Here is a 23,758-nt window from a genome sequence, read left to right as displayed (position 1 = left end):
ATTAGGTAAGAAAGATGAACCAACTGATAGTCATCAGAATTCGGAATAACTGACTCAAGCTCTGTTACCTGGCAAATTATTTTTTTTGTTTTTGGTCTTTAACAAACACCTTCTAGTGGTATTTTTAATCACTTCTCTCAAAATTTGTTAAATTTGGGGCATATTTCTGGTTAGTGCCTAGAAACCAATGCAATCTAGTCCTACAGGTTCAGATTTACATCTGGAAAGCTCTGTGCCTAGACTACTTCAAACACAAAAGGGAGCCTAAAATGGGACATGCTGAGAGTACAAGCAGTTCATACAATGTTGTTTTAATATTTTCTGCATTATTTTTCTACCCTGTTTTTTATGTTCCCTAAGACCTCACTGGGATAGCTGAGATCAGATGGTATATAGCCATGAATTCTGAAGAAAATGAAACCGGTGCTTTATGCAACTCATTGCTTAAATCTGCCTTAAATGTTACAGTGCCAGAAGAATGGAAGGTGGAAAATGTGACTGTTAAAAAGACTTCTGGGCTCACCCAGATCAGCGTTTGATGTCTGTGCCAGGCAACTTACTGGAAACTATAATAAAGAATAGTATTAATAAACTGAATGACATGTTGGAGAAGAATCAGCATTGAATATCAACTAGGATGTCATGTTTTGCAAACCCATTAGAGGTTCAAGGAGTGATTTTTATATAGATCAGGATGGTTCTGATAACATTACATAGCTGGATTTTCAGAAAGCTTTTGACCTGGTCTTTCACCACAGACTTGCGAAGTGTATTCATATGGAATAAAAGCAAAAGGATAAAAAAACATCTAAAAGACAAGAAACTCATCATTAGATTACACAATCTGTTTCCAGAACCCACAAAAATCTCTGCTGTTCAACATCTTCAGAAATTTTATGGAGAAGTTTAACGCCATGAGGACAGTTGGCAGATAATACAAAATTTGTCTGAACGGTCAAATCCTAAACTGGCAATCAAGAATTTCAGAAGACCTTTAGGAAAAAGAAATACTTTTCTGTTGGCTTAGTGAGCTGAATTGATTTGCTGTGACAAAACCATACAAAGATCGGGGAGGGAGAATTGTGCATCCAGGGCTAGGGTGGAAGCATAGAGGGAAGGAAGAGTGAGTGGCACAACCTGTTTGGGTAGCAAGAAGCTGTTAGATTAGCTCAGCCGTATCGCTTGATAGCACTCTTAATGTGACAGGGTGATAAATGACAAGTGAAATTTAATATATGGACATGCAAAGTGATGCACCCATGGAAGGTAACCCTCACTATATGTATCCACCAGGAAAATAGCAACTCTACTCAGGAAAGAGGTCTCAGACCTTTCGTTCATAGCTCTTTGAAAAGAACAGGTCAGGCAGTAAAAAGGAACCCGCGGAATGTTTGGAAATAGTAAGAAAAAACAAAAGTAAGACAAAAGGAGGCCAGTGCTGCTGCAAACCCACATCTTGAATATTGCATGTAGTTTTCTCCACTTCATCTGAAAAGTATAAATAGAAAAGATACAGAGAAGGATGAAAACAAAGATGGGGAATGGCTTCTGTATGAGGGGCACCGGCTGCAATCCCACAGCAGCCTACGGATTTACTGCTGCAATCCCACTCCACGCCTCTTCGTCCTGTCGCCGAGCTGGTTCAGCACAGGAACCTGGTAGAATCCATACACGCACAGAAAAAAGGGAAGAGTTTTCTGCCATGTGAGCAAACTGAAATGGCACAGCCACATCTCCGGGTGTGGGCAGCGGGACACACGACGGAGGGAGGAAAGTGGTAGCCAGTCCTAGGAAATTTCTGCCTGCAGCTATAGCTTCACAAGCCATTTCAGCCAGCTCTGCTGCTGAAATGAGCAGGGCCACGCTCCCTTCACTTGCGACTACTCACTGCCACCCCTGAAAGCCTCTGCCTTTTGGTGTCTGTGCAGCTGTGCAGCAACTCAGTAGGGGAACTGACCTGAATTAAAATTAATCATTTTTGTTGGGTTACTCTGATCAGGTTCGCTGCATGTCAGCGCAAGAAGTGGATGTGAGCAAAGGACAGGAACAAGCAACGGGGACTGGTGGGACTGCCTCTTTGAGCAATGCCAGCTCAAAGGGCTTTGGAAACAAATAATAGACCAAAGCTCCATAGTTTAGGAAAAGGGATGGTTCTGAAAGCATATGAGAGAAGTCTATAAAATGGCATGGTGAAAACAGGGCATGATAATTCATTATTTCTTAGATGATGAAAATTCAAGTACCCTAGAAAATCATTAAGCACTAGAAATAAAACTGCTGGGGAAAAGTTCCTGTCTAGCCTTTGTGCACATTTGGGACCTTGCTGCCACTCCTGGAGGCCAGAAGTAACAGCGGACCAAAAAGCTGACAAATTCATGGAGAAGAGGTATATTTGTGGCTGTTAACGTGACAGCGGACACAGTTTTTACCAGAGAGAGCTCTTCCTCCGCACTTCAGAAGCTGAAAACAGAAAGAAAAGACCACTCCATGGTGGTTGATGTGTTTTTATACCTCTTGCCTATATGTGTACTATTGGCCATTGTCAGGCAGAAGATACGAGCCTAGGGATGAGAAGATACGAGCCTAGGGATGGTTGCTTTGAACAAGCAGGCTGGCTCTTATGCTTCCACGTGCTTTACTTCAACTATATGTAATATAAATACATTGTTTACATTTGCCACATTATGTTCGCAGCAATTTATTGTGGAGACACAAAGTCTGTATTAGATACGCCTAAATACTAAAATTACACTAGACGAGTTCTTTTTTTCACCCCAGTTACGCCATTACTCCAGAACATGGTTTAGCGGGCATGGATGACGGTTGGACTCGATGACCTTGAAGGTCTTTTCCAACCTAAACGATTCTACGATTAAAGTCACCTTGAAGAACGCATGGATTTGGTGTTACTCAAGTTGCCGCTCACGTTTCCCCACCTGCAGGGCAGCACGGAGGACGGGGGCAGCTTTGAAGCGGTGGCAATAGGCGGTCGAAGCGCAGGCCCGTCTTACAGCTAACGGGGCTTCCCACATCGGCCGCGTCCCGTGTACCTACGGACGGACGAAGGACAGCAAAGGACAACGTATCGGCGTAAACCACATCCACCTCTTCCCCGAGGAGTTTACCCTAAAAGAGCGGAACAAACCGAAAACGCGGTCGTGAGGCAAATAAATAACGTTACCGGGGTGTGGGGAGAGGTTCCTAGTTTAAGGCGGGACCGGGTCGGCTGCCAGCTTCTCCCTCTCCGGCGATGAGCCCCGCAGCTACTCCAGAGATGCGCCCGGCCGGAGGTGAAGGGACCCGCCTTCCCCCCCCCCCCCGCCCCGCTCCCCGGGCCCTGCTGTCCGCCCATCGGCCCGACTCCCCGTTAAATACTCCCCCCGCGGCTCGGCGCGGCCTTGGCCCGGCAGGTACGAGGGGGCCGGGCCGTTGCCTCCGCCGTGAGGTGTGTCCCTTCAGCCGGGGCTCGGCGGTGACTTGGCCGAACGATTGGGTAGGACGGGCGAGCAGCCCTCCCCGGCTCGGAGCTCCCGCAGTAGCAGCGCTTTCCCCGCCCGCGCTGCCGCCGCCCAGCTCCGTTCCGCTCCGACAGCGCCCGGCCCCGGCCCCAGCCGCCGCATCATGCCGCATCCCGCGGCTCCCCTCGGGGCCGCCCTGCTGCTCGTCCTGCTGGCGGCGGACTCCTCACAGAGTGAGTACTGAGGGGACGGCGGCGGCGGGGGGTGGTGGTTTGGGGGGGGGGGGGGTGGTGTCTGTCCCTCCCGCCCACGCCGCCCCAACATCGCCCACCGGCCCCGTGTGGTGGGAGCGCGGGGCGGGGGGGACGGGGACGCTGGGGCTGAGGTGAAGGTGGCGGGGGATGCGCAGCTTCACGGCTGGGGCGGGGGGGAAGGTGGCGGCGTGAGGGGGGAAGGTGGCGGCGTGAGGGGGGCCGGCGGCGTGAGGGGGGCCGGCGGCGTGAGGGGGCCGCGCCGACCCACGTTATGGGGGGGTGGGTGCAGGGGAGGGAAGGGGCTCGGTGCCACACGGCGAGGCGGTCGGTGACCCCTGGCCGGGCGGTTTGGTGCGGGTGTAGAAGGCGGCCAGGCGGGCTCAGCTGTTCGCCGTTGTCTCTCCTTCCTCCTGCTCCTCTCCTCCTCCTCTTCGACCCTCTCCCCCCCCCCGCGCCGGCCCGGGTTTCGGCGGCCCAGCCGTGCTGCTGCGCGCCCCGGAGGCTGCCCAGTTCCTGAGGCAGAGGCAGCGTCGAGCGTACCAGATCTTTGAGGAGACCAAGCAAGGGCACCTGGAGAGGGAGTGCGTGGAGGAGCACTGCAGCAAGGAGGAGGCCCGGGAGGTGTTTGAGAACGACCCCGAGACGGTAAGGGCGCAAAGCCGCCGCCGGGATTTGGGTGGGTTGTGTGGTTTTGCCCTCCCGCCCTCCTTCCCGCCATCTGGGGCTGCCTGCGCAGCTGGGGAAGCCCTTGGGAGGAGGAGGAGGAGGAGGAGGGACCAGAATCATGGTGGGAATGACTGGAAGCCACAGGGTGTAACTAGCAGTCGGCCTGCTCAAGGGCTCCGTCCGTCCTGTCCAGTTAGAAGTGCCTGGGTGAGGGTGGCTTGGCCTGGATGAGGGTGACCTGGGTGAGCAGCCCAGCCTGGTGCCTGCTGCCATGACCGCTGTCTCCAGAGAGCAGAAGGGCCCTGTTCCCCTGCAGCGTAAATCCACGAAGCCAGATAAGTGCGACCTAACGCTGTGGGCTTCTCTGTCTGGATGCCTTACCATCGCTCTTTCCTTCACTCTCCCATCCCAGCTGTATTTAAAATCCCCTTGATGGTGTGGCGCAGGTCAGCATGGGGGTTTCTCAGAAGAAGTATGTCGTAAACACGCTTTAATCCTTTTTAGGCCATATTCAGCTTGGTCAGCATTTTTGCATCGGTAGGTTTGGGACCTGACACTACAACAGCAGGAGAGCACGTGTGCGGGAACGTGGTACTGCTGCACTTCTAACACTAAGCGTGGATTCACGCAGTTACAGCCTGCACACCGCACGTGGAGCTGGCTTTCCCAGTCTTCTCAAGGCTGACTTTCACTTCAGACTTCTCTGCACTTTGGACAGCGTGTGGATGCAGTTGTGTTGCGTTACTAAGCTTGGCTTACTCTTCCAGTTACTTTACACTTCCTCTCCACGCTGTTTTGGATAGGTTTCTCTCATTGCTGAGATTATCTGGCATTGATTTAGCAGTGGGAAGTAGATTCTTCTTGGTGTTCAGACTGAAGCTTGATATTGCACGGCGTGTTCCTGTTAATGGTATGGTGCTCTAGGGAGAAGATAGGACGGAGAGAGAGAGAGAGAGATAGTGTGTGTGTGTGCGCGCACAGAGGCACACACACACACCACAGGCAAGGGAGGGACTCGGGAGATGTGTTATGCTTTGGTCAGACAAGTCTTGACATGTGTGCTTCATTAGCAGGCTCAGCACTGGATATAGAGTGCAGTTAGCTTGTCACAAGGCAGTAGTAAGTACGGCAAAAATGTTGTGATGCTGGCTTTTCTTTTTGACAATCTTTAATTTAGAGCTTAATACGGAGCACTTGCCCAGGCAGTGTTTAACGGTGCACCTCTTGCGTGTATGTGCAGTCACATCTGCATGCAGCAGTGTTTGCTTCTGTCCTGTAAAACTGAGCTAATACAGAATATGGATAACTGTAATGTGGTGAGAGTGGCTTGCATAACTATTTTCATATTCACGTTGAATAACATAACTTTAAGCTCAGTATAGATATTCTCCATATAGCAGCAAATGCAGGAAAAAATAATCCCAAATGTGATTTTGTAGCATTCTGGATAAAAGGTGATCTGAGGTCACCAGTTTTGCTAACTGGCTTCTGGCCAAGAAGGTAGCCAAAGGCGATGCGTCAATAGATCAGTTTAGGGGGTGGTAGGCTATGTAAATGTGTCAGGGGTTTTTAAGAGTATTTGGTACTTATTTTGTGTATTGGAAAACATATACAGTTTTCCTACTGTAATGAAAATAATGACATTATTTTGGTTTAAAATCTTTTAATATGTAATATAAATTCTCTAAGATCCAGTCATGCCATTTAAGCGTGTTTTGCAGGACAATGCAAACTTTCTGTCATTGCAAATGATTTTGATTTTTTTGGTGCGTTTCCTTTGTTACTGCAGCTAGGTCTCTCTCTAGCTCTGAAAACCTCTGGAGAAATACCACTAAGGCTAGATGAGCTTCTAGTGTCTGTGCCCCCTTGCTTATTTTACATGCGCTTTACACCAAAGTGCTGTATTTTATAATACTTTTAGGTCTACAGTAACATAAGATCCTACCTTTTCTGAAACACAAACCTCCCAAGAGCTGTGAACTTGCTTGTTACGTGCAGTGTGTCCTACTCCTTGCTGTTACTTTGCTTCAATTTGACTGGGAAGCAAGTGTGCCACCGCCTATCGGGGGGATTTGTGGCCATTCCTATCCATTTTGCAATCAGTATGTGACATGAAGGCAGCAGCTGCTGTTCAGTAGCAGTTTTCTAATGCACGGTGGCAGAGGTCATGTATGCGGGCTGTTATTACTCTACCCGTTGGAAGCCTTCAGTGCTTTGTAAGGCATAGGTGACTACTCTTCTGGCAGCATTTGTGGATTTGATGGACAGAGTATTAATACGCACCTGAGGTAATAGAAGTGTTTCTTAAACACTTGGAAGTTATCATGCTGTCATTTCACCGATGCTGCATTGTATGTCCTGTCCTGGTGACTGACAGAAGAAGGAAGCTAGCTGAGACAGACTTGACTCAGGGAAGATGAAAACTGTTGATAAACAATGCCTAGCAGTTTGAGGAATTACAGTAAATGCAGTCATGCTTCAGCCTATTGTCAGGCTGCAGCTGATCTATGCTGGTAAAGTGAGGACTTTTTATTGACCAGGGAAATGTACAGATTGCTGTTGACAGCTGATGATTCCTTGTAGTTTAGGAAGGCTGAAATTTTTGTCTCTGCCTGCTGAACCTGGTCACAGGGATTAACTACTTAGGTTGTAGCAGAAAGAAATGGCTGCAGCACTTCTTGTCCTGCACTGAGCCTTGTGGCTACCCTCGCGGTAGGCAAGCGGTGAGGAACGCATCAGTGCACTGCTGATCTGTGCTGTTGCATCTCCCAGGTTTTATGCTTTAAAGCACCAGATGAGCACGAATGTAGGCATTGGTTGTTTACTGTCCCATGGGAGCAGTGGTCTTTCAGCCTTGACAGCTGAAAGTTAGTTTGAGATTAGTTAATAGCTTGCTGCTTCTCTGTTCAACCTCAGGTAAGGCTTGCGATGTGATCACAGAAGTGTTGTCTCTCTTCCCTGTCTCCCCCATCAGATGATCTAATGAAATGTATGAGTCTTCCTTACAAACCTTGCCATTCTTAGCTCTCCTGTGGCCTTGAAGAGAATTCTAAGGCCTAGTTTCAAGAACTATGACTTAAAGATGTGATAGGAAATTGCATTAATTGATTCATCAGACAGCTGCAGTAGTTCAGGTAAGATGAAGCAAGGTTATAGCATAGCTTGCGTGATGCTTCCCAGGTAAAACCAGAGCTTGATCCAGACAATTATAACATCTAGCCAAGAATAACATTTTACGGAAAGATACCCATTTACTGGACAGACCAGTAAACAGAAATGAAATGTTGTGTACCTGTATCAGAGCACCCTTTTTCCATGCCTTCCATTGTTTCAGGGATCAGCTTTCCAAAGCAACATCTGCAGGCAGTCAGCAGAAGATACACATTCTCTGAAACCTGAATGCGGGTGTTGCCACGTGTGTGATTACTTAGATCAACTGCTAAGAATAGTGTATTAGGCGGGGCTAAATACCCATTCATTTGCAGGCCAGTGCAGCTTTTGTCTTTTATGTTACGGAAAATATAAATATCAGCTTGCCCAGACTGGAGGAAGGAAGATCAATTGAAACATTTTTAGACTGTGGGTTTTTTTGTTGTTTTTTTTTTTTAGGAGGCAGAACAAAACTCAGTCTGTGCCATTTGTATGACTATACATGGTAAAAACAAGTGTGAGCCTGGGTTAATGAGTCTTGCAGCCTATCTTTTTCATGAAGCTGATTATAACATCCTTGGATACTACTGCAGAATTCTGGGATGGTTCCTGTTTTATAATTTCATTTATGCTAGAGGTACCAAACAGAAAAATGAAAAGCTAATATGGTGGGAAAAAATAAGGACGGAAAACATGTTCGTGGGAGGTATGAGGACTGTTTCTAAATGTGATCTATTAAAAAGATATGCTAGGTCTGATAGATGGGATGAAGTTGCAAAACATCTTGGATGTAGAGATAAGAATGTTATCTTATTTAAAATGTTGATGAGGCCTTATAAAAAGCAGTACTGCAGAAATATTTGACCTTGGTATGCAGTCAAGGTATTACAGCTTGTTAACTGACTGATAAAACTGCTCTGGAATTTGGTTGACCTATTCTAAAAATGTGGCCATCCAAGCATGTAAAACAAAGGGCAGAAGTGAGTATAGTTGCTGGCGTTCTTGGAAAACGTTGGATTTCACTGAAGAATAAATACAGCAAGAAAGTGTCCTTGTGTGAGAAGTTTCTTTGTTTTGAAAGGCTGAGCATAGGGGAGGTGTTTGAACGCAGCCACTTAACTGTTTGGTACCACAGTTTATCAGTACATCATCCGTCACTGCACATCTTTCTTGCTCTTGTTACTGTTGAAGAATTACTGCTCTTCCTGCAGGTCACCATGGACATTGCCATGCTGAATACTTTGAAAGGTGTTAGGCCCACCAGAAGCACTGACATAGGTCAGCCTGGCCACCTGTGTTCACTGTTTATGGATTTGTCCCTCAATAGAGTACCTTGGAAAGCTAGCCACTTTTCATATGTATGCAGGATGAACATCCCATTCACAGGCAGGCACATGAAGAGTTCTTCTGCTTTTTGAGGGACTTGCATCCAAACTGCTGTTAAAATTGATGGCTTGTCAGATAACAAAACACTGCCAGAGAATCACAGGGTAACTCGGGCTGAAGAGGGCTGAAGAGGTCTCTAGTCCACTCATCTAGTCCAGTCTGCCGCTCACAGCAAGGGCAGCAGTGAGACCAGACCAGGCTTTTGGGGGATTTTTTGCTGTCATGTCTTGAAAATTACTGATCCTAACAAAACATCCAGCAATGTCAGCATTCTTTCTGCGAGGCTGGGTTTATCGAGAAACTGAAATGCAGATGAAGCAATGTATAGGGTGTGATAAGGGTCAGTTTAGTTGGTTTTCATAGTGTTACTGACTCATTGGTTTTATTTCTTTATTTGTTCCATTACATGACACAACACAGATGAGCTGCATGCACAGACTAGAGTCATCCAAACTTCACTCTGATCTTTTAGGAGGGGTGCTTGGCAGACAATATTTAGGTCTTATTTCTAAGAATAGCAAGGTAGATACACATTTGTAAATACTAGTCAGAAAAGTATGAAGGCATGTAGGGGGAGGAGAGGGGTTACTGGGAGAATTAAGTAGTGTAAAATTTCTTTGAGTAATTTAGTGAATGTTGTGTAGTCTAGACATACAAAATACTGATATCATCGTTAAATACAGATGTCACCATCCCTATATAGAATATTCCTTTCTGGATTCAGGCAAAGACCTGGTTTTATTTGCTGTGAAAATTCTTCTCAATATACTGATTTGTTATGGCATTTTGGCAGATTGTGGAGGAAGGGCTAGATTTATAGCTGGTATAAATTTCTACATATCTTCTTCTTGGTGCAGAATTCATCTGAGAGAGGGAAAGAGTTACCGGAAAACTCTGTGCTGATGGTTTAACCTGCTTGGACTCAGTATATGGAAGAATGGATTCCCAGGCACAGTGGTACCTGCTTAATAGATTTTTGAGAAAGAAAATAGGGGGAGATTTAGACTTTTGGCCAGGAATGGATTGAAGGAGAGAAGAAGGAAGTACAAAAGTTTGAGTGTCCAGCTTTATGCCACAGTGGCATCCCAGCAGAAAGCTGGGATGGGATCTGGGTGTCCACCAGTTGTGTTCTCCCTTCCCTTTCTTCCTTCTCCCTGTAGTTTCTTATAAAGGAAGCACAGGATGGGACAGCGTCGTACCAAAATCCAGTGAGCTTAACTGATCTGGAAGGCAAACAGATTGGGACTGTGGAGCAGGGTACATCTGTCTACTTGGTGGTACAGACACAGCATTTGTTTGTGGTGGTGGACTTCAGTAGCAGGAGGGTGACCAAAACACTTCTGCCTGCCTTAGAAGGCAGGTCGTATGTTTATTAGCTAAATGCTGCTTTGTCAAAAGTTTTTGAGACGGGTGAGCAACGTTTGCTGTTGGTGGAAGCAGACACAGCTCCATCAACTCTGCTGGACTCATGCCTACCCGATCGTCATCTGTTTCCACTCGTGTGAGTTTAGCCCAGAAGTTCAGAATAGACCTGGAAATACTGAAACACTGCATCACAAAAGTACGACATGCTAAACCTCCTGTGCAGCAGGAGGGAAGGAACAAGACAAAAGTGGCTAATATTACGCTGAGGGGCTCTTTGAAGATAGGATGGAAAAAGATGCTAAGAATGGTAAATTGAAGCATGGGGATTATACAGGTTTGGGTCAAGAAGGAAGGTAGTGGAAAAAGCAGATAAAGTTTGGGTAAGTCAGTTTTTCAGAGGGAATACAATAAGTTTTAATAAATATGTGAAAGGGGAAAAACCCAATTAAAAAATGAAGAAAACAGTTTTGTGGCCATGGGCTCATTTAATTTTCTTTTTAAATTAAAAAAAAAAAGAAAAAAAAAGAGGAGCAGCCTACTGGGAATTAATACAGTTTGTTAGTGCAGCTGCATAAGAAACAGATAAGAGAAACACTGAATCTGTATCAGTTGGCAGTTGTGGTTCATGTACGCTCTAACTCTAAGTGAACTTAATGAATTACAGCAATTACTTTCTAATAAGTATGAAAAACAAGGATGGAACCACTGTCAGATTTAGAAGAAACTGAGAAGGAACAGGGAGGTTTACTTTTCCTCCACTCACATTGCTTTTTAGGCTTCAGTTTCACATTGGGAGCTCAGCTGATCTAGTTGGAGTAAGTAACACCCTTGCCTATTCTGTTCATCCTTCCTGCACAGCAATTTGTGCAACTGCATGGACTGATTTAAGTAACCGATCTAAAGAAAAGTAGTCTGGAGAGAAAAATTATCATTTTGCAGCTGGATCAGTTCCCTGGTCCAGTTCACCACACAGCTTTACAAAGGGTTGCGCCAACACGGTGGAAAGGACGGTGTGGGTTTAGGATGGGAAGGCCAGGTGCCAGGGGAGAAGCAGAAAGGGTCGTCACGGCTCGTGCTGTCAAAGAAGTGACTGAACAACCAAGCCTTGGAGAATCTGATCGAAGTTTTTCAGCAGGTCTCCCTTCTGTATCTCTACCTGCGTCACTGTTTTGTTATGACCGGCTGTTCTAGAGGCTCTCCGCACATGCACGTGTCTGTGGGGAAGTTTCCGTATTTATTGTTTCGGGTTTTCTTCCTGTTCCTTTGAGCATCGGCAGTGGGACCCAGAGGAAGAGCAAAGGTGGAAAGTAAGGAGGATACCCAGGGAGGGGGACAAGTGTTGGTGTTGTCTGCACTCTTCACAGCTGCCAGGACGGAAGGGTGCGTAAATGAAGAGGTAAAAAGAGAACAGGTCTTGCTTGCACCGTGTGCAAGATCATGTGCATCTGGAGAGCTACCACATTTGGCCGACTCCTGGAACAGGGAGTCCTAGTTCAATTCCAGAAAACGTTTAGGACAGGAACAGAAAAGCAAAATCTACTTAGTTGTTAAAATAATGAACAGGGAAGTATGAGGTCAGATTCTGTCACAAGAGCCTAGTGTTGTCTCAGATGTCACTTCCCTATTCCTCGCTTGCCTGTCCCCTCTGAGGCCAAATAAATCCAGTGATGCCTTAAAGTGGCTGAACGCTGTTACTGTGAGTTGCAACCTCTGCAAGTAAGCAAAATCCTAAGAAACAATATCATTAAATTATAGGAAGGGGAAGAATACAGTATTTTTTCACTTCAGTGGATAAAATGTTACAGAGCCTATAAAAGAGATCACAAACATTTAAATCATGTTGGATGGAATATGTAATCTGTTCTATTTTAAATACGGCTTAAATAATTGCAGAGTCATGACACAATATAGGATGTTGGAGAGAGACAGCCTTTTACTTATGCTAGGTGTTTTGTCAGATCCCGGTTTGCTTAATTTGACTGAAGTTTCTAAGTGAGTGATAGTTTAACCACACATACAAATATTGTAACTGTTGCAACAAGTAAGTATTCAAACAAGCAACATTGAGTGAAGATCTGTTATCAAATCAAGATCCCCTTTTCAAATTGCACTTTAATACAGCTGGAAGGAAAGCAGCCTTTCAATCATGAAGCAGTGGTGGAAACCTCAAGGCATTTGTGACTGGATTGCATTAAGAACAACTTAAAAGCACATGCAACCAACTCACTGGAATCACTCTACAAATTATTTTTGCTGGAATATTTGGTCCTTGGCACCAGTTACATCCATTTCACACCGTTACTATCCGATCAAACCCTGCCTCAGGCCACTTATAGAAATCATCTCTCTGTGCCCCCACGTCTTCACAAACGTATGTGTTTTGCTTGCCTGTGGCATGCAGGAACATTTTTTTTTCTCCTTCTTTTCTTTCATTACTTTTTTTCCCTGTAATTGTGCATTCTAATCATTGCTGGGTTTTTCCTCATTGCAGAGCAACATCTTTTGCTGAAGTGGCACCTCAGTAAGCTGTTGGGGAAATAGTCCTGCCTCTCAGAAGAGGGCAAGGGAAGCTATGACAATAGATGTTTTTGGTTTCCAGCCTTCGGGATTCTGCAGAGATGCCTAGTCTCTATGAAATGGGTGATGCTGGAGAGGGTGGTCTTGAATGCTTCTAGTTTGGAAAGATCAACAACTTGGTGGAAGGGACAGTCACAGTTTGTGCGTACCAGAATAGCTGGACATTGTGAAGTGGATACTTTGCAAACGGACACAAAATCTAAAAGCTACCCTAAGCGGCTGTAACTTTGGCGGTAGGTGATGAGGCTTGGAGGCTGCTTTTGGACTGCAGTGTGACCTGCTTGTTTCTCTAAAGCCTCACTTGCCAAATTGTGGAGAGAAGTACTTTCTGCTCCTTGCATGGAGAATGCAGATCCCCCCCCAAGCAAAATATGAAGCAAACTAACCTGAGTGTAGGGTTCCTCACAATGAGAAGGAAAGCCTGTGCAAGCAACATGGCATTGATTTGAGCATAACCTCTATAACTATACGTTCTACATATTTCAAATTCTGAATTGCAGGACTGTTTAATTACACCATATGGGAGGGAGGCCTAATCATTCAGCATGATTTTTTTCTATGCATCAAAAGCCTAGGGCTGATTTTAAAAAAATGTGGAGAGCTCTTGAGTGTTAATGAGATTTGCATGCTCAAGTCATAACAACTGTCAAAAACTAAGTTATAGCCAATTATGGTTGGTAGCAGCTATTTCTTTGCAAGGATAGTGCGGGCCCGCAGTGTGGAAATATGCAGTACATTTATAAAGGGGGAGGTCAGGCCATGCCCAAGACAAACATTCAGTCCTGAAGGAAAGAGGAAAAGGGAGAGTCATTATATGGAAATGAGAAAAAGGCATACCATGGGAGTTGTCACTGCTCTCTAAGAGGTAACTAGGTAACTAAGGAAGTGCTTTTTTAGAAATTACCATTGCTAAGACGTGTCTGTGAGATCCTCTGGCGTTAGCAGTGCTGCAGTCACAGAATCACAGACTGGTTGAGGTTGGCAGGCACCACTGGAGGTCATCTGGTCCAAGCCCCCACCTCAAGCAGGGCCACCAAGAGCCAGTTGCCCAGGACCATGAAGAGTCTTTCTGCAAGCTACATCTTTTATCTGCTGCCACTGCAGCTCAAACATGACTTTTGTTTAGACTCAGTGCTGATCAGGCTTACCTGACCTAATACTCAAGAAAAACTAACAGAAGCAGTTGGCAGGCCCTTTTGGCTGAGGTTTCCAGTGTTGCCAATTACTTCAAGCAACAGTGAGAACATTTTCCTGGTGTAGACAGGGTCATTGTTATGTTTTCAGAAGGGTTATTTTTATACAGTGACTCATGTTAACGCCTGTTCTGATTTGGTGTTCTTCCATCTTCTCTAAAAATGCAGTGGGACTAATGCATACCCCATATAATTTCACTAACTTCTGGATTTTACCACTAAGGGAGAGTTTGGCCATAGAGCTGAAAATAAATGGTGACCCCAGTCACGTTGTAGGTTTCCTTTGGCAGGGACTTCTGCCCCTTCAACTCCACAGCCCTCCGATGAATTCTTACCTTCATGTTGCTGTTCTCCTCAGTTGTTCCAATGCAGGGTATTGGGGGTGGCTCCACAGAAACTGTTCTTAACTTCCACTGCAACCCTTAAGAAGAAAAAGCAAATATAAAAAATGAACAACCTGGAGTTTGGGGAGTGTGTTTTTTGGGTTGTTTTTTTGGAGGACACTTTTAAACTCATGTTTTCTTCTTGTTTTAGATGTCCACACTAAGTGTTGTAGTGGCTGTGTTAGAAGGGTAGGAATAAGCTCTGGATGTAGGTGGGAGAGGAACTTTTTAACCTCATGAAAAAGTGTTTGGTGTCACTCTACCCTGAAATAAAAGCATGTACTCTTAGGACTTGCACTACTGTTGTGGAAACCAGTAACTGTGTTGAGTGCATCAAAAGACTTGCTTCTAGCATGTCCATGTGTTCGTGTGAAAAGAGTGGGGGCTGTAGAGCTTAAATCGTTTGTTAAAGCACAGCTCTGTCTCCTGGACAGCAAGGGAAAGGTCTTGAACTGAGCTGAAAAAAGCAAGCCAGGACCTGCCTGGAGGGACCGGCCTCATGCTGCCCTTTCCACTTCTCTGAAAGGGTGGAGACGTGTAGATGGGAGGCACTTCCCAGTCTCTCCTGTTTCTCCCTTTTAACCCAAGTTCTCTGCTGAGCTGTTCTGCTGGCACATGGCGTGTGGTGTGTAATTCGTACTACGTGCCGGTCTGCAGGCTGTGGGTGTCTCGGTGCCAGGCCCTTGACCATTGAAGCTTCTGGCATCCGAGACCTACTGGTTGATATGTGGGAATCGGACAGAAGGTGTGATGGGTCACAAAGAGGAGGGGTGGCAATACATTAAGGTTTTCTTGGTAGCAGCAGGCACAGAGGTTGAAATTGTTGAAGATACATTTGTGAAGGTTGGGTCTCTTGTGGAGGTTGGTGCTTCTGCCAAGGTATTGTCTTTGTCTTGCATGCACTGGGACCTTACTACTGGACAGATTGGTTAGAGAGCTTGGTGAGGTCAGTGTCTGTATAGCAGCCTATCCAGAGGATGTTTATGTCCAACATGTATTTGTTTATAGTTTTTTATTTAAAAAGCCCATTGCTCCTGCTTCTATTTTCAGCAGTAATTAGGAAAGCAAATCCAAAGGGGAAGGGCTGACAACACTTAAATGTTGACTTCTTTTACTGGAGTCCAAGCTGAAAATTTAACAGTTACTGTAGTTCTGTGGTCACAGTTAAATAACCTCCTGTGTTTTGATCCTGTGAATATTGGGTGGCGTTCTGGATGCTGAGATGTTTGGTGAGCCTGAAATTGAAGACTAGTTGAGAAATCAGCAAAGGAGTAACAGAATCTTTGCTAACTCCTTCTTAGCAAGCCTCAAAGCATTTCTCTTGGCGTTTTTGTTGGATCCTGAAAATACAATTGAAGACTTCTGGTGGAGGGAAGATGAGACTCAGACTTTTAACAGGGACCTGACCCTGTAGAGGGTTTTCATCTTCCCTGAAGTCTCTGGGTCATTAAGACTTAGTACAGCACAGACGACTGAAAAGGCATTGTAGAGTTGAGCGCTCACACAAGACGTAATGCATGTCTGGCTGTCTTTCTGTGCAGGTTAGGCACAACTTTAATTTTTAACTGGAAAAACTTCTCATCAGTGTTTTTTGAAAAGGGACTGCTACTTTCAGTTTAAGCAAGTTCCTTTTCTCAAGGTGAATAATCATTCCTCCTTCATTCTTGATTAATCTTTTGGCTGAATGGAAATACGTTGCCATTGTATTTCCAGAAGCCTGTTGTAAGGAAAATTGATTATGGAGAAAAATGAGAAGTTAGTCATACAAGAATGAGTAATGTTAGAACCTGAAATCATGATGTTTTATTTTAGAATGGTATTATCAGCAGGTCCTGTAGACCTGGAGGGGTGCTACTGATCAGCAAGTAGTTTTGTATAACATAAGCAAATGAGGAAGATGGGGAAAGAAGGGTTAACTTTCTATTAACAGCCTCCTGTTTAAATCACTTATCTCTGTTATGCACCTTGTGAAATGAAGCTTGTGGTAGTACAGTGTCTTGGAGTTTCACTCTTCTGCTGTTTAACTGGCGTTGAATCCATGTACAGTCAGTTTGCATTTGGAAGGTTATCTGTACAATGAAAATAACTAGTTACCTTAATCTTTCATTTAAATGTAAACTCTATACAACTTTTCTAGCTCTCAACTCATTCATCAGAGGTCAAGGAGAAAAGGAAGTTTTATGCCTTTGCCATCACTGACTTTGAGCTATTAGGCTGGTGGCAATGAATATGAAAGCTCCTATTTCTTGTCCTGTGAGTGCAGAAAACATTGTTCTTGCCAGTGTCTGGATTATCCTGTTGGTGGTTGAACACATCTGCACATTCTCGTGACGTATATTGAATAAAGGGGAAATAATGAAAAAAATATTTGGAATATTTCATCACATGCCACTATCTTTTTCTCCTCGAGTGCTGGCTGAAGTTCAGTTTGTGGTTATAGCACATCTGGGAACTCATCTGAATACTTAGACTGCTTAGATTTGCTTTTATTTTGACTTGTCTTTTCCAAAACTAAGCCTAAAAAAAAAAAGAGGGAGAGGGGACCATAGTGAGTTGTAAGCTCCTTGCTCAGTTTGTTAACCCGAAGAGATATTACAAAGCTCAGCCCCAAAAGATGCCAAGTCTATTACCCTCATGTCAGAATTGAAAATTGGCATAAGTGTAAGGTACTTCTTCTACTTCTTTATTGATGCTCTCGTGATTTAGGTTAAATATTTACATGGTGCATTTCAGTAACTGGGTAATATTTGCCAGAAGTGATTGGGGGTTTTTTCTGATGAATGACAGCAATGTAATTGATTGCATTAGACAGTCCAGGTCAAATTGAATCACGGTGTGTGCCTGTCTCTGTTGTATGTACATGCCTGTATATATGCATGAGCTTAACCGAACATCTGCCGTAGGAGGGGAAGATAAAATAGTTTCTTATCTTGCACATTGTATAGACCAAATTAATCTTGTAGAATACAGGATTTTTACTGTCCCAATCTCACTGCAGATAGTGTTATATGAAAACTGATCATGTTGTATGAGAGAGAATTATACTATGTGTATGCTTTCATAATTGGCTGAGAAATGGTTTATTTTAACAAAAAAAATACATCCACAAGTTTTCCGGCATTGCATGCCCCAATTACAATTTTAACAGCACTTGAACTAGTGACTTATAGATTATGAAATCCAGTATGAAGTGAAGTTGGAAAGAAATGCTTTTTCCTGGCCATAAGTTTTTGTATTTTTTTTAAGGATGTGGTTTAATGATCAGCTTAGGCCAATCTCCCACCCTTCCATGCAGCACAGCTGCATTTTCCTGCTGTTTCTCTGTGTTGGTGCAAACAAATCATGCGACTGGCAAGCTCACGAGGCTAAATATTTTTCGAACATGCAAGGTTAGATCCACATCCCATCAGCAAACTGCTGCTCTCACTGTATGGCTACACTTTGTTGGCACAAGGTAGAGAACAGTAACGCCATGGCCGTGTACCACAAGAGGAGTGGGAATGCCTTTTGCAGTCTGGTTTTAGATTAATGGATGTCAATTTTCCCCTCACTTGCACATTTTCATTATTCCTTTCTTTGAGCCGACTGTCTCCACGATGTGATGGAGTGAGTGGTGTGGCAATGGGTGCTCTTAGAGTTGTAGGGTGCTCATTGTACCAGCAAAAGGTACCCTTTTATTTTAGTGGCTGTGGTGTTAGGGTGCTGCCCGTGTTCTGCACCAGCAGAGTGCCTTCAAGGAGGTGCTGGGTGACTAAATCATCCTGTACTTTCCCTCTGGGGTTTTGTCTGTGGATTCCTCTTCCTTCCCCTACCTCATGCCATCATCAGCACCTTTACCGCTCGGATAGCGGCTACGTGGCTTCGTGCTCAGCCACTGCCACTTCCCAAGTCAGCTGTCGTCAGAAAATACCTTGAGACTGGAGCTAATGTTTCTTCCCTTTTCAAAAGACAAAATGCATGTATGATACTGTGCTGCTGCTGCTGTCTCTGAATAAAAATAAATTAGGATGTTGGAGTTTGGACCTTGTTAAACAACTGCCAGGCAAGACCACCAAACTAACAGCAGCTCTTAAATATTATGACAATAGAAGCAAATATTATTCAATAAATCTTTGCTTTTTTTTTTCCTCCTACAGGAATATTTTTACCCGAAATACTTGGGTGAGTTGCAGTTTTTACTTTCACATTGTAGCAGTGCTGGTATGTGGTGCCTAATACTGGAGCTTGTCACAGCTGAATTCTCTGCTAAGGAAAGCGATGGAAATCTGATCGAGATAAACATGCAGTGCTAGCTTTTAAGATAGACTGTACATTCCTTATGTGGTTTTGAGGTGTGTTTTTTGCTTATGTATAGATTTGCATACAGAGATCCTCTGTGTTTTCTGCATGTTGAAATGTTGATGTTGCATTTATATCTGTAGCTTGCAGCATTAGTAAATAATTTGAAGTCTTCTACCTTTGTCCCCTTTTAATTAAATTAGCGATTAACTAACCTCCTTAGTTAAAAAAAACAGTGCCTTTACTGATTGAACTACTGGCTTATTCTATTGACTGTATCATAGTCATGGCATTATATTGTTTTCTGTTTGTGTTTAATCTGTAGTACTTAAGATCACAAATGCCAATGGTTTGAGAAAACTCCATGTGCTTTTTAGATTTTTTTAAAAGAGATTTAGTAAGTCAAATTTGAGTAGCTACTTACATGCTTTTAGAATCATGGTAGCATCTGGTTAAGTGATCATCCTTTTCAGATGGCTTATAACTCTACATCAGAGCTAAAAAATTTTAATGAACTTCAAGAATTTTAAGGCATCTGGGAGATTATAATATTGCATAGATTTTGCACCCACCCTCCAAAGCCTTGCTTAATGAATCAGCAGGCCAGGTATCATTTTACATGCTTTGAACAGCTGCCATGTCATCTTTATAATAATAACAACAATTTCATTTTCTGTTCTTCAGCTTGTATTCAGAAATATGGGTCGCCGTATACAAGAAGTCCAGATTTCCTTACATGCGTTCATAGTAAGCATTTTTGTTTTGTATGTTGTAGTTAAATGTTCTGTCATTCTACCTGAAGGAGTGGGACCAGCTCAGCTATTTCCATTTTTGATAGTATTTTAGTATTGGTCTTCCTATTCTCTAGGCTTGAGACTCCATATCACTTGTCCTATCTGAGCAGTAAAACAAGACCTTTTCCTTTTTATAACCTATTGCCATCTCACTGGCATGTTTCAGTGCTTTGGTATTTTATGATGCAAGACATTTCTTTCCCACCAGTTTCCAAGGTCTGAATAATCTGAGAAGCAAGAGGGACGAGAAATAGGATTTACCATAAGGTTGTACACTATGCTTGGCCTTTCTTTTTCTTTTCTCTTGAATGCTAACTTTGGCTCATCCCTGTTAAAGAACCTTAAAAAAAGCTTAAAGTCAAACCCAGGCTTGTGTCGGACTTCTTTACATTAAGGAAATCAATTCTACGTATCGCGTGACTCTGCTTTAAATATTGCAACCTTTAAAAATCCAAATAAATTTGGAAGTCAGACTGATACATTTGTTCATCACTAACACTGGAGGTCAAAGTTTAATGAACTCGTCTAGTACCTTTCCTGTTCCCTCTTGAAGCTTAGCAGTGCTAAAGGTATAAAGCTGCATAAATATTCTAAATAAGTTCTGGAAGTTCAGTTCAAATGGGGAGAAAAGTGCATGTATGTCTATTTATTTTCATTTGTACCCCTGTGGTTCAGTCTCTTACTGTGACCAAGTTTGAAAAGTCATGTGTTCATACCTGTGCTACCAAGGCAGGATCAGGATTTAGTCGACCTTTCACATTTATAAACTGCATTACAGCAACCTTTTTTGAAGAGTGAATTCCAAGGTTAAGTGGTATGTGAAGACTTGCCCTCATATAATGCAGCAGTATCACTTATGGATGTTAGAGTCCTCTGAGCTGGGAATTCTCGGACCTGTGGTACCCATGTTGGGTGCGGTATGCCAGCTAGTTCAGAGCAGGATGAGAGACTGAATGCTTCCTTTTGCTCCTGTGTATGGCACAGCAAAGAGGCAGGAGTTTCTGCTGAAAATGGTGGTATTAACTGGGAACACTTGTTCCAAACAGCTAATCAGTATTTTAGAAATGCAAGTGATGAAAAAAATCTGAAAAAATAAAAGCTGAATAATTGATTTTAGGGATTTTTGCCCATTGCAGATGCAGTGGTTTGGAAATAAAATTATAATATTTTCCCCCATTAAAATATTAAAGTATTTTTAAATGGCTGAGTTTTGGCTAGCCATTGTCAATTCACAGGAGAAGTAATGGAGAAGGAGCCTGAAACGCGCTTGGAAGAATGACAGGCTTTGTGCTTGGCCAATTCCAGTGTGTGTCTTAATTTTTCACAGATGCTGCCAAAAAGCTATGTAGCTCTGTGGGGTTGTGCCTGCAAGACACATTTAAATTTTGTTTCTTAACAGTCTTTCTCCTCTCAAAACAAGGTAGCGAAAGGCTCTTTTAATCTGGCATACAAAGATATTGCACAGCCTAAGGGCTGGAGGGTAATTAGCTAGACCAGTTTATACCATAAGGTGCAGATTTTAACTGTGACAGTGACTGGACAGCTTAGCAGAGTGTTTGAGGATTCTTAATTTCATAAGATCTTTGGATCAGGGTTACAGGTAGGATTCAGCTCCCAGTTCAGAGAGGTAGATGCAAGTGTTTCCAGCATGGGTGCCTACATGACCAGTATTCCCATCACAGTCAGTGGAGAGTTAATCTGGAGACGGTGGTTCTAGAGGGATTCCACTGACCAAACTGTGTCTGCTCTGAGGAGAGCTGAATCATGCTACGGACTCTTTATTGTACTGACTAGATCTCCACTGACTGCAATGAGAATTTAAGATAATTGCTTTGCAGATAGATGCTTACCTTACACACAAATACCTGTACTTTGGTCTGCAGATCTGGATCTTTTTCTAAAAGATGTCCTGTAGGTCAGCTAGGAATTAGGGATTTGATTCTGTAAGTGTTTGGAAAACTCTACAGGATTTTTTGGAAATGAAGCTGCATGTGGCTTTAAAAAACACAGTGGGATTTTTGTTAGGTTGTATGTTTCTCCTTTTGAATAGTGAGTGTCATAATCTTCACAACCTAGCATTTGCCCAATGAAGTTTTAATTTGCACCATTTTGTGAATGTAAAAAATAAATTCACGGTACAGAGCAGCGAACTGGAAGCAGCAGTCAGTGTACTTGGGTAAAGTCTTCTTTCCATACAAACTTCAAAAATGGAACTGGTAGTTCCATTCTCTGTCCGCACTTACGAGCTATATATGTGCTATCAGACATAGCTCAAAGCATGCAAAAAGGACATGCTCTTCATTACTTTTAAAAGCTTTACTAAAATCTGCCATGTAAATGAATGGAAACGAAAGCTCCATTTTCTCTTGCAATGGTGTAAGTCAGGAGCACCTTCTACGAAGTTGGCAGAATTACCCAGCTGTGAAGCCACCAGGAGAGTATAAGACTGTCTCTCATGTTCTCAAACTCTCATGATAAGAGGACCAAACTATCAGCACAGTGATGGAAATGTCTGTGGTTGTTCCTGCTATTTACCATGGGTTGTGATAAGGTGGTATTCTGCTGGCCAGTGTTATTTCCATCTGGCTCTGCAAGGCACATTAGAATCCAGTTTGAGGGAAAGAGTCAGAAGCCTGAGGTTACACCAGGTAAGTCATACATAACCCTGTTGACTTGTTTTGTTTATCAAGGGACTTTGAAAACACTGCCGTGTCTGGGAGACTTAGCTTGTGCTGCTTCAAAAAAACCAGACTTGGCTTACTATACCTAAAGCATTCCGTTTAATGGATACAGATTCTGGTCTGTCTAGGAAAAGAAATGTGCTGATCAGAGCTGCTCTGTTGTGGCTCATCTCCATCTTAGCCTGGCCTCTCCTTCCCCGACTCCTCCACCTCCAGCGGTGTGTCAGCGGGGCAGTGATTTATCAGGAGGTGTTCTGGCAGGTGGATGTTCAGACAGCCCATGTAGCTGTGTTTTGTTTTGTGTGGCCTCGTCTCTACCTTGGCTCTGGCTTTGCCCCAGCTCTGCACAGCTGGAGTGGTGAGGAAGAAAGAGAATTAGGCCTCTCTTGCAGCGAGGGGATGGTTATTTCTGTGAGGCTCTTAGGATTGTGTACCCATGCTTTTCCTGTAGACTTCTCCCAGGCACTAGCTTCTGAGCATCAGGATGAAATACTGAAAATCGGCATTTCTTTGGCCAAGTCACACTCCCTTCCTGATCAGCCCTCTGGCTCTCTCTGCCCTTGTCCACGATGGAACACCTTGCTGAGGCTCAGAATAAATGCTTATGATCTCAATGGCATAGTCCTAGCTAGAGGTTGAAGCTGTGCTGGTTACAGAGGAGAACCTGAAGTGAGAGAGTGGGTGGGAACCACTGTGTTTTGATAGAGGTGGATGAAATCACAACTTGAAATGCAGATTCTTTCAGTTGTGGAGATTTGTGATCCTTTATGACCTTTTATAGAGCTCCTTTCTTCGCTTCATCTATTTTGTCCTGCTTGATTCAGCCCACTATATTTAATGACAGCCATTGCCAGTCATCTGCTGATTTCTGACATCTGTTAGTCCTCTTCAGAAGAACAGTGGAATCTTTATTATAAACATATGCATAGTGGACAGGTATGTTTGTCATAGTTTTTGAACTGGCACTAAACAGTCTTTATGTCCAAAGCTCAGTTAAATACCCTACAGAGAAAGGATTGGTGAAAACTTTTATATTGTACAATGTGATAAATGTAAAGAAATATGAAATTAGTACTCCATGGTAATCTGAATAAACTGCAACACTGTGTGCATCTAACTTCAGTCTTCAGGTAATTCAGTGTGCAGTGCAGCCCAAGAATCTGACCATTTTTTCTTGATAACTCTAACACAAATGCTATCCAACATTTGAGCATATGCTCTTGCCTTATTTTTATGCCTAACATAGCACCAATCTCAATGGCTGTCCAAAAGGCAAACTGAAAGTCCAAAAGGCAGTGGGGCAAACTGAAACACAGGAGGTTCTGCCTGAACATCAGGAAACACTTTTTCACTGTGTTGGTGACCCAGAACTGGCACAGGTTGCCCAGGGAGGTTGGGAGTCTCCATCCTTGGAGTTATTCCACAGCTAGACTGGACATGGTCCTGTGCAACTGGTTATTGGTGGCCCTGCTTGAGCTGGGGGGTCAGACAAGATGACCTCCAGAGATGCCTGCCAACCTCAACCGGTCTGTGATTACTGGGATTCAAATCTAAGGGAGTCATTGCAAACAAA

General features: G+C 43.9%; 1 protein-coding gene across 1 annotated transcript in view; it reads left to right on the top strand.

Annotated features, from left to right (window-relative positions):
• Positions 1-3,348: 3,348 nt before the first annotated feature.
• GAS6 (growth arrest specific 6) overlaps positions 3,349-23,758 on the top strand; it is a 41,377-nt gene continuing 20,967 nt past the window's right edge. The window contains exons 1-4 of the mRNA XM_049834090.1: positions 3,349-3,691; positions 4,191-4,357; positions 18,569-18,593; positions 19,395-19,457. Of these exons, the coding sequence (XP_049690047.1) occupies positions 3,622-3,691; positions 4,191-4,357; positions 18,569-18,593; positions 19,395-19,457 (325 nt within the window). The 5' untranslated portion in view covers positions 3,349-3,621. The remainder of the gene's footprint in view (positions 3,692-4,190; positions 4,358-18,568; positions 18,594-19,394; positions 19,458-23,758) is intronic.

This window comes from Accipiter gentilis, chromosome 31 (genome assembly GCF_929443795.1).
Source record: "Accipiter gentilis chromosome 31, bAccGen1.1, whole genome shotgun sequence".
In the NCBI taxonomy this organism is placed as follows: Eukaryota; Metazoa; Chordata; class Aves; order Accipitriformes; family Accipitridae; genus Astur; species Astur gentilis.
This window is presented reverse-complemented; position numbering and strand designations above follow the sequence as displayed.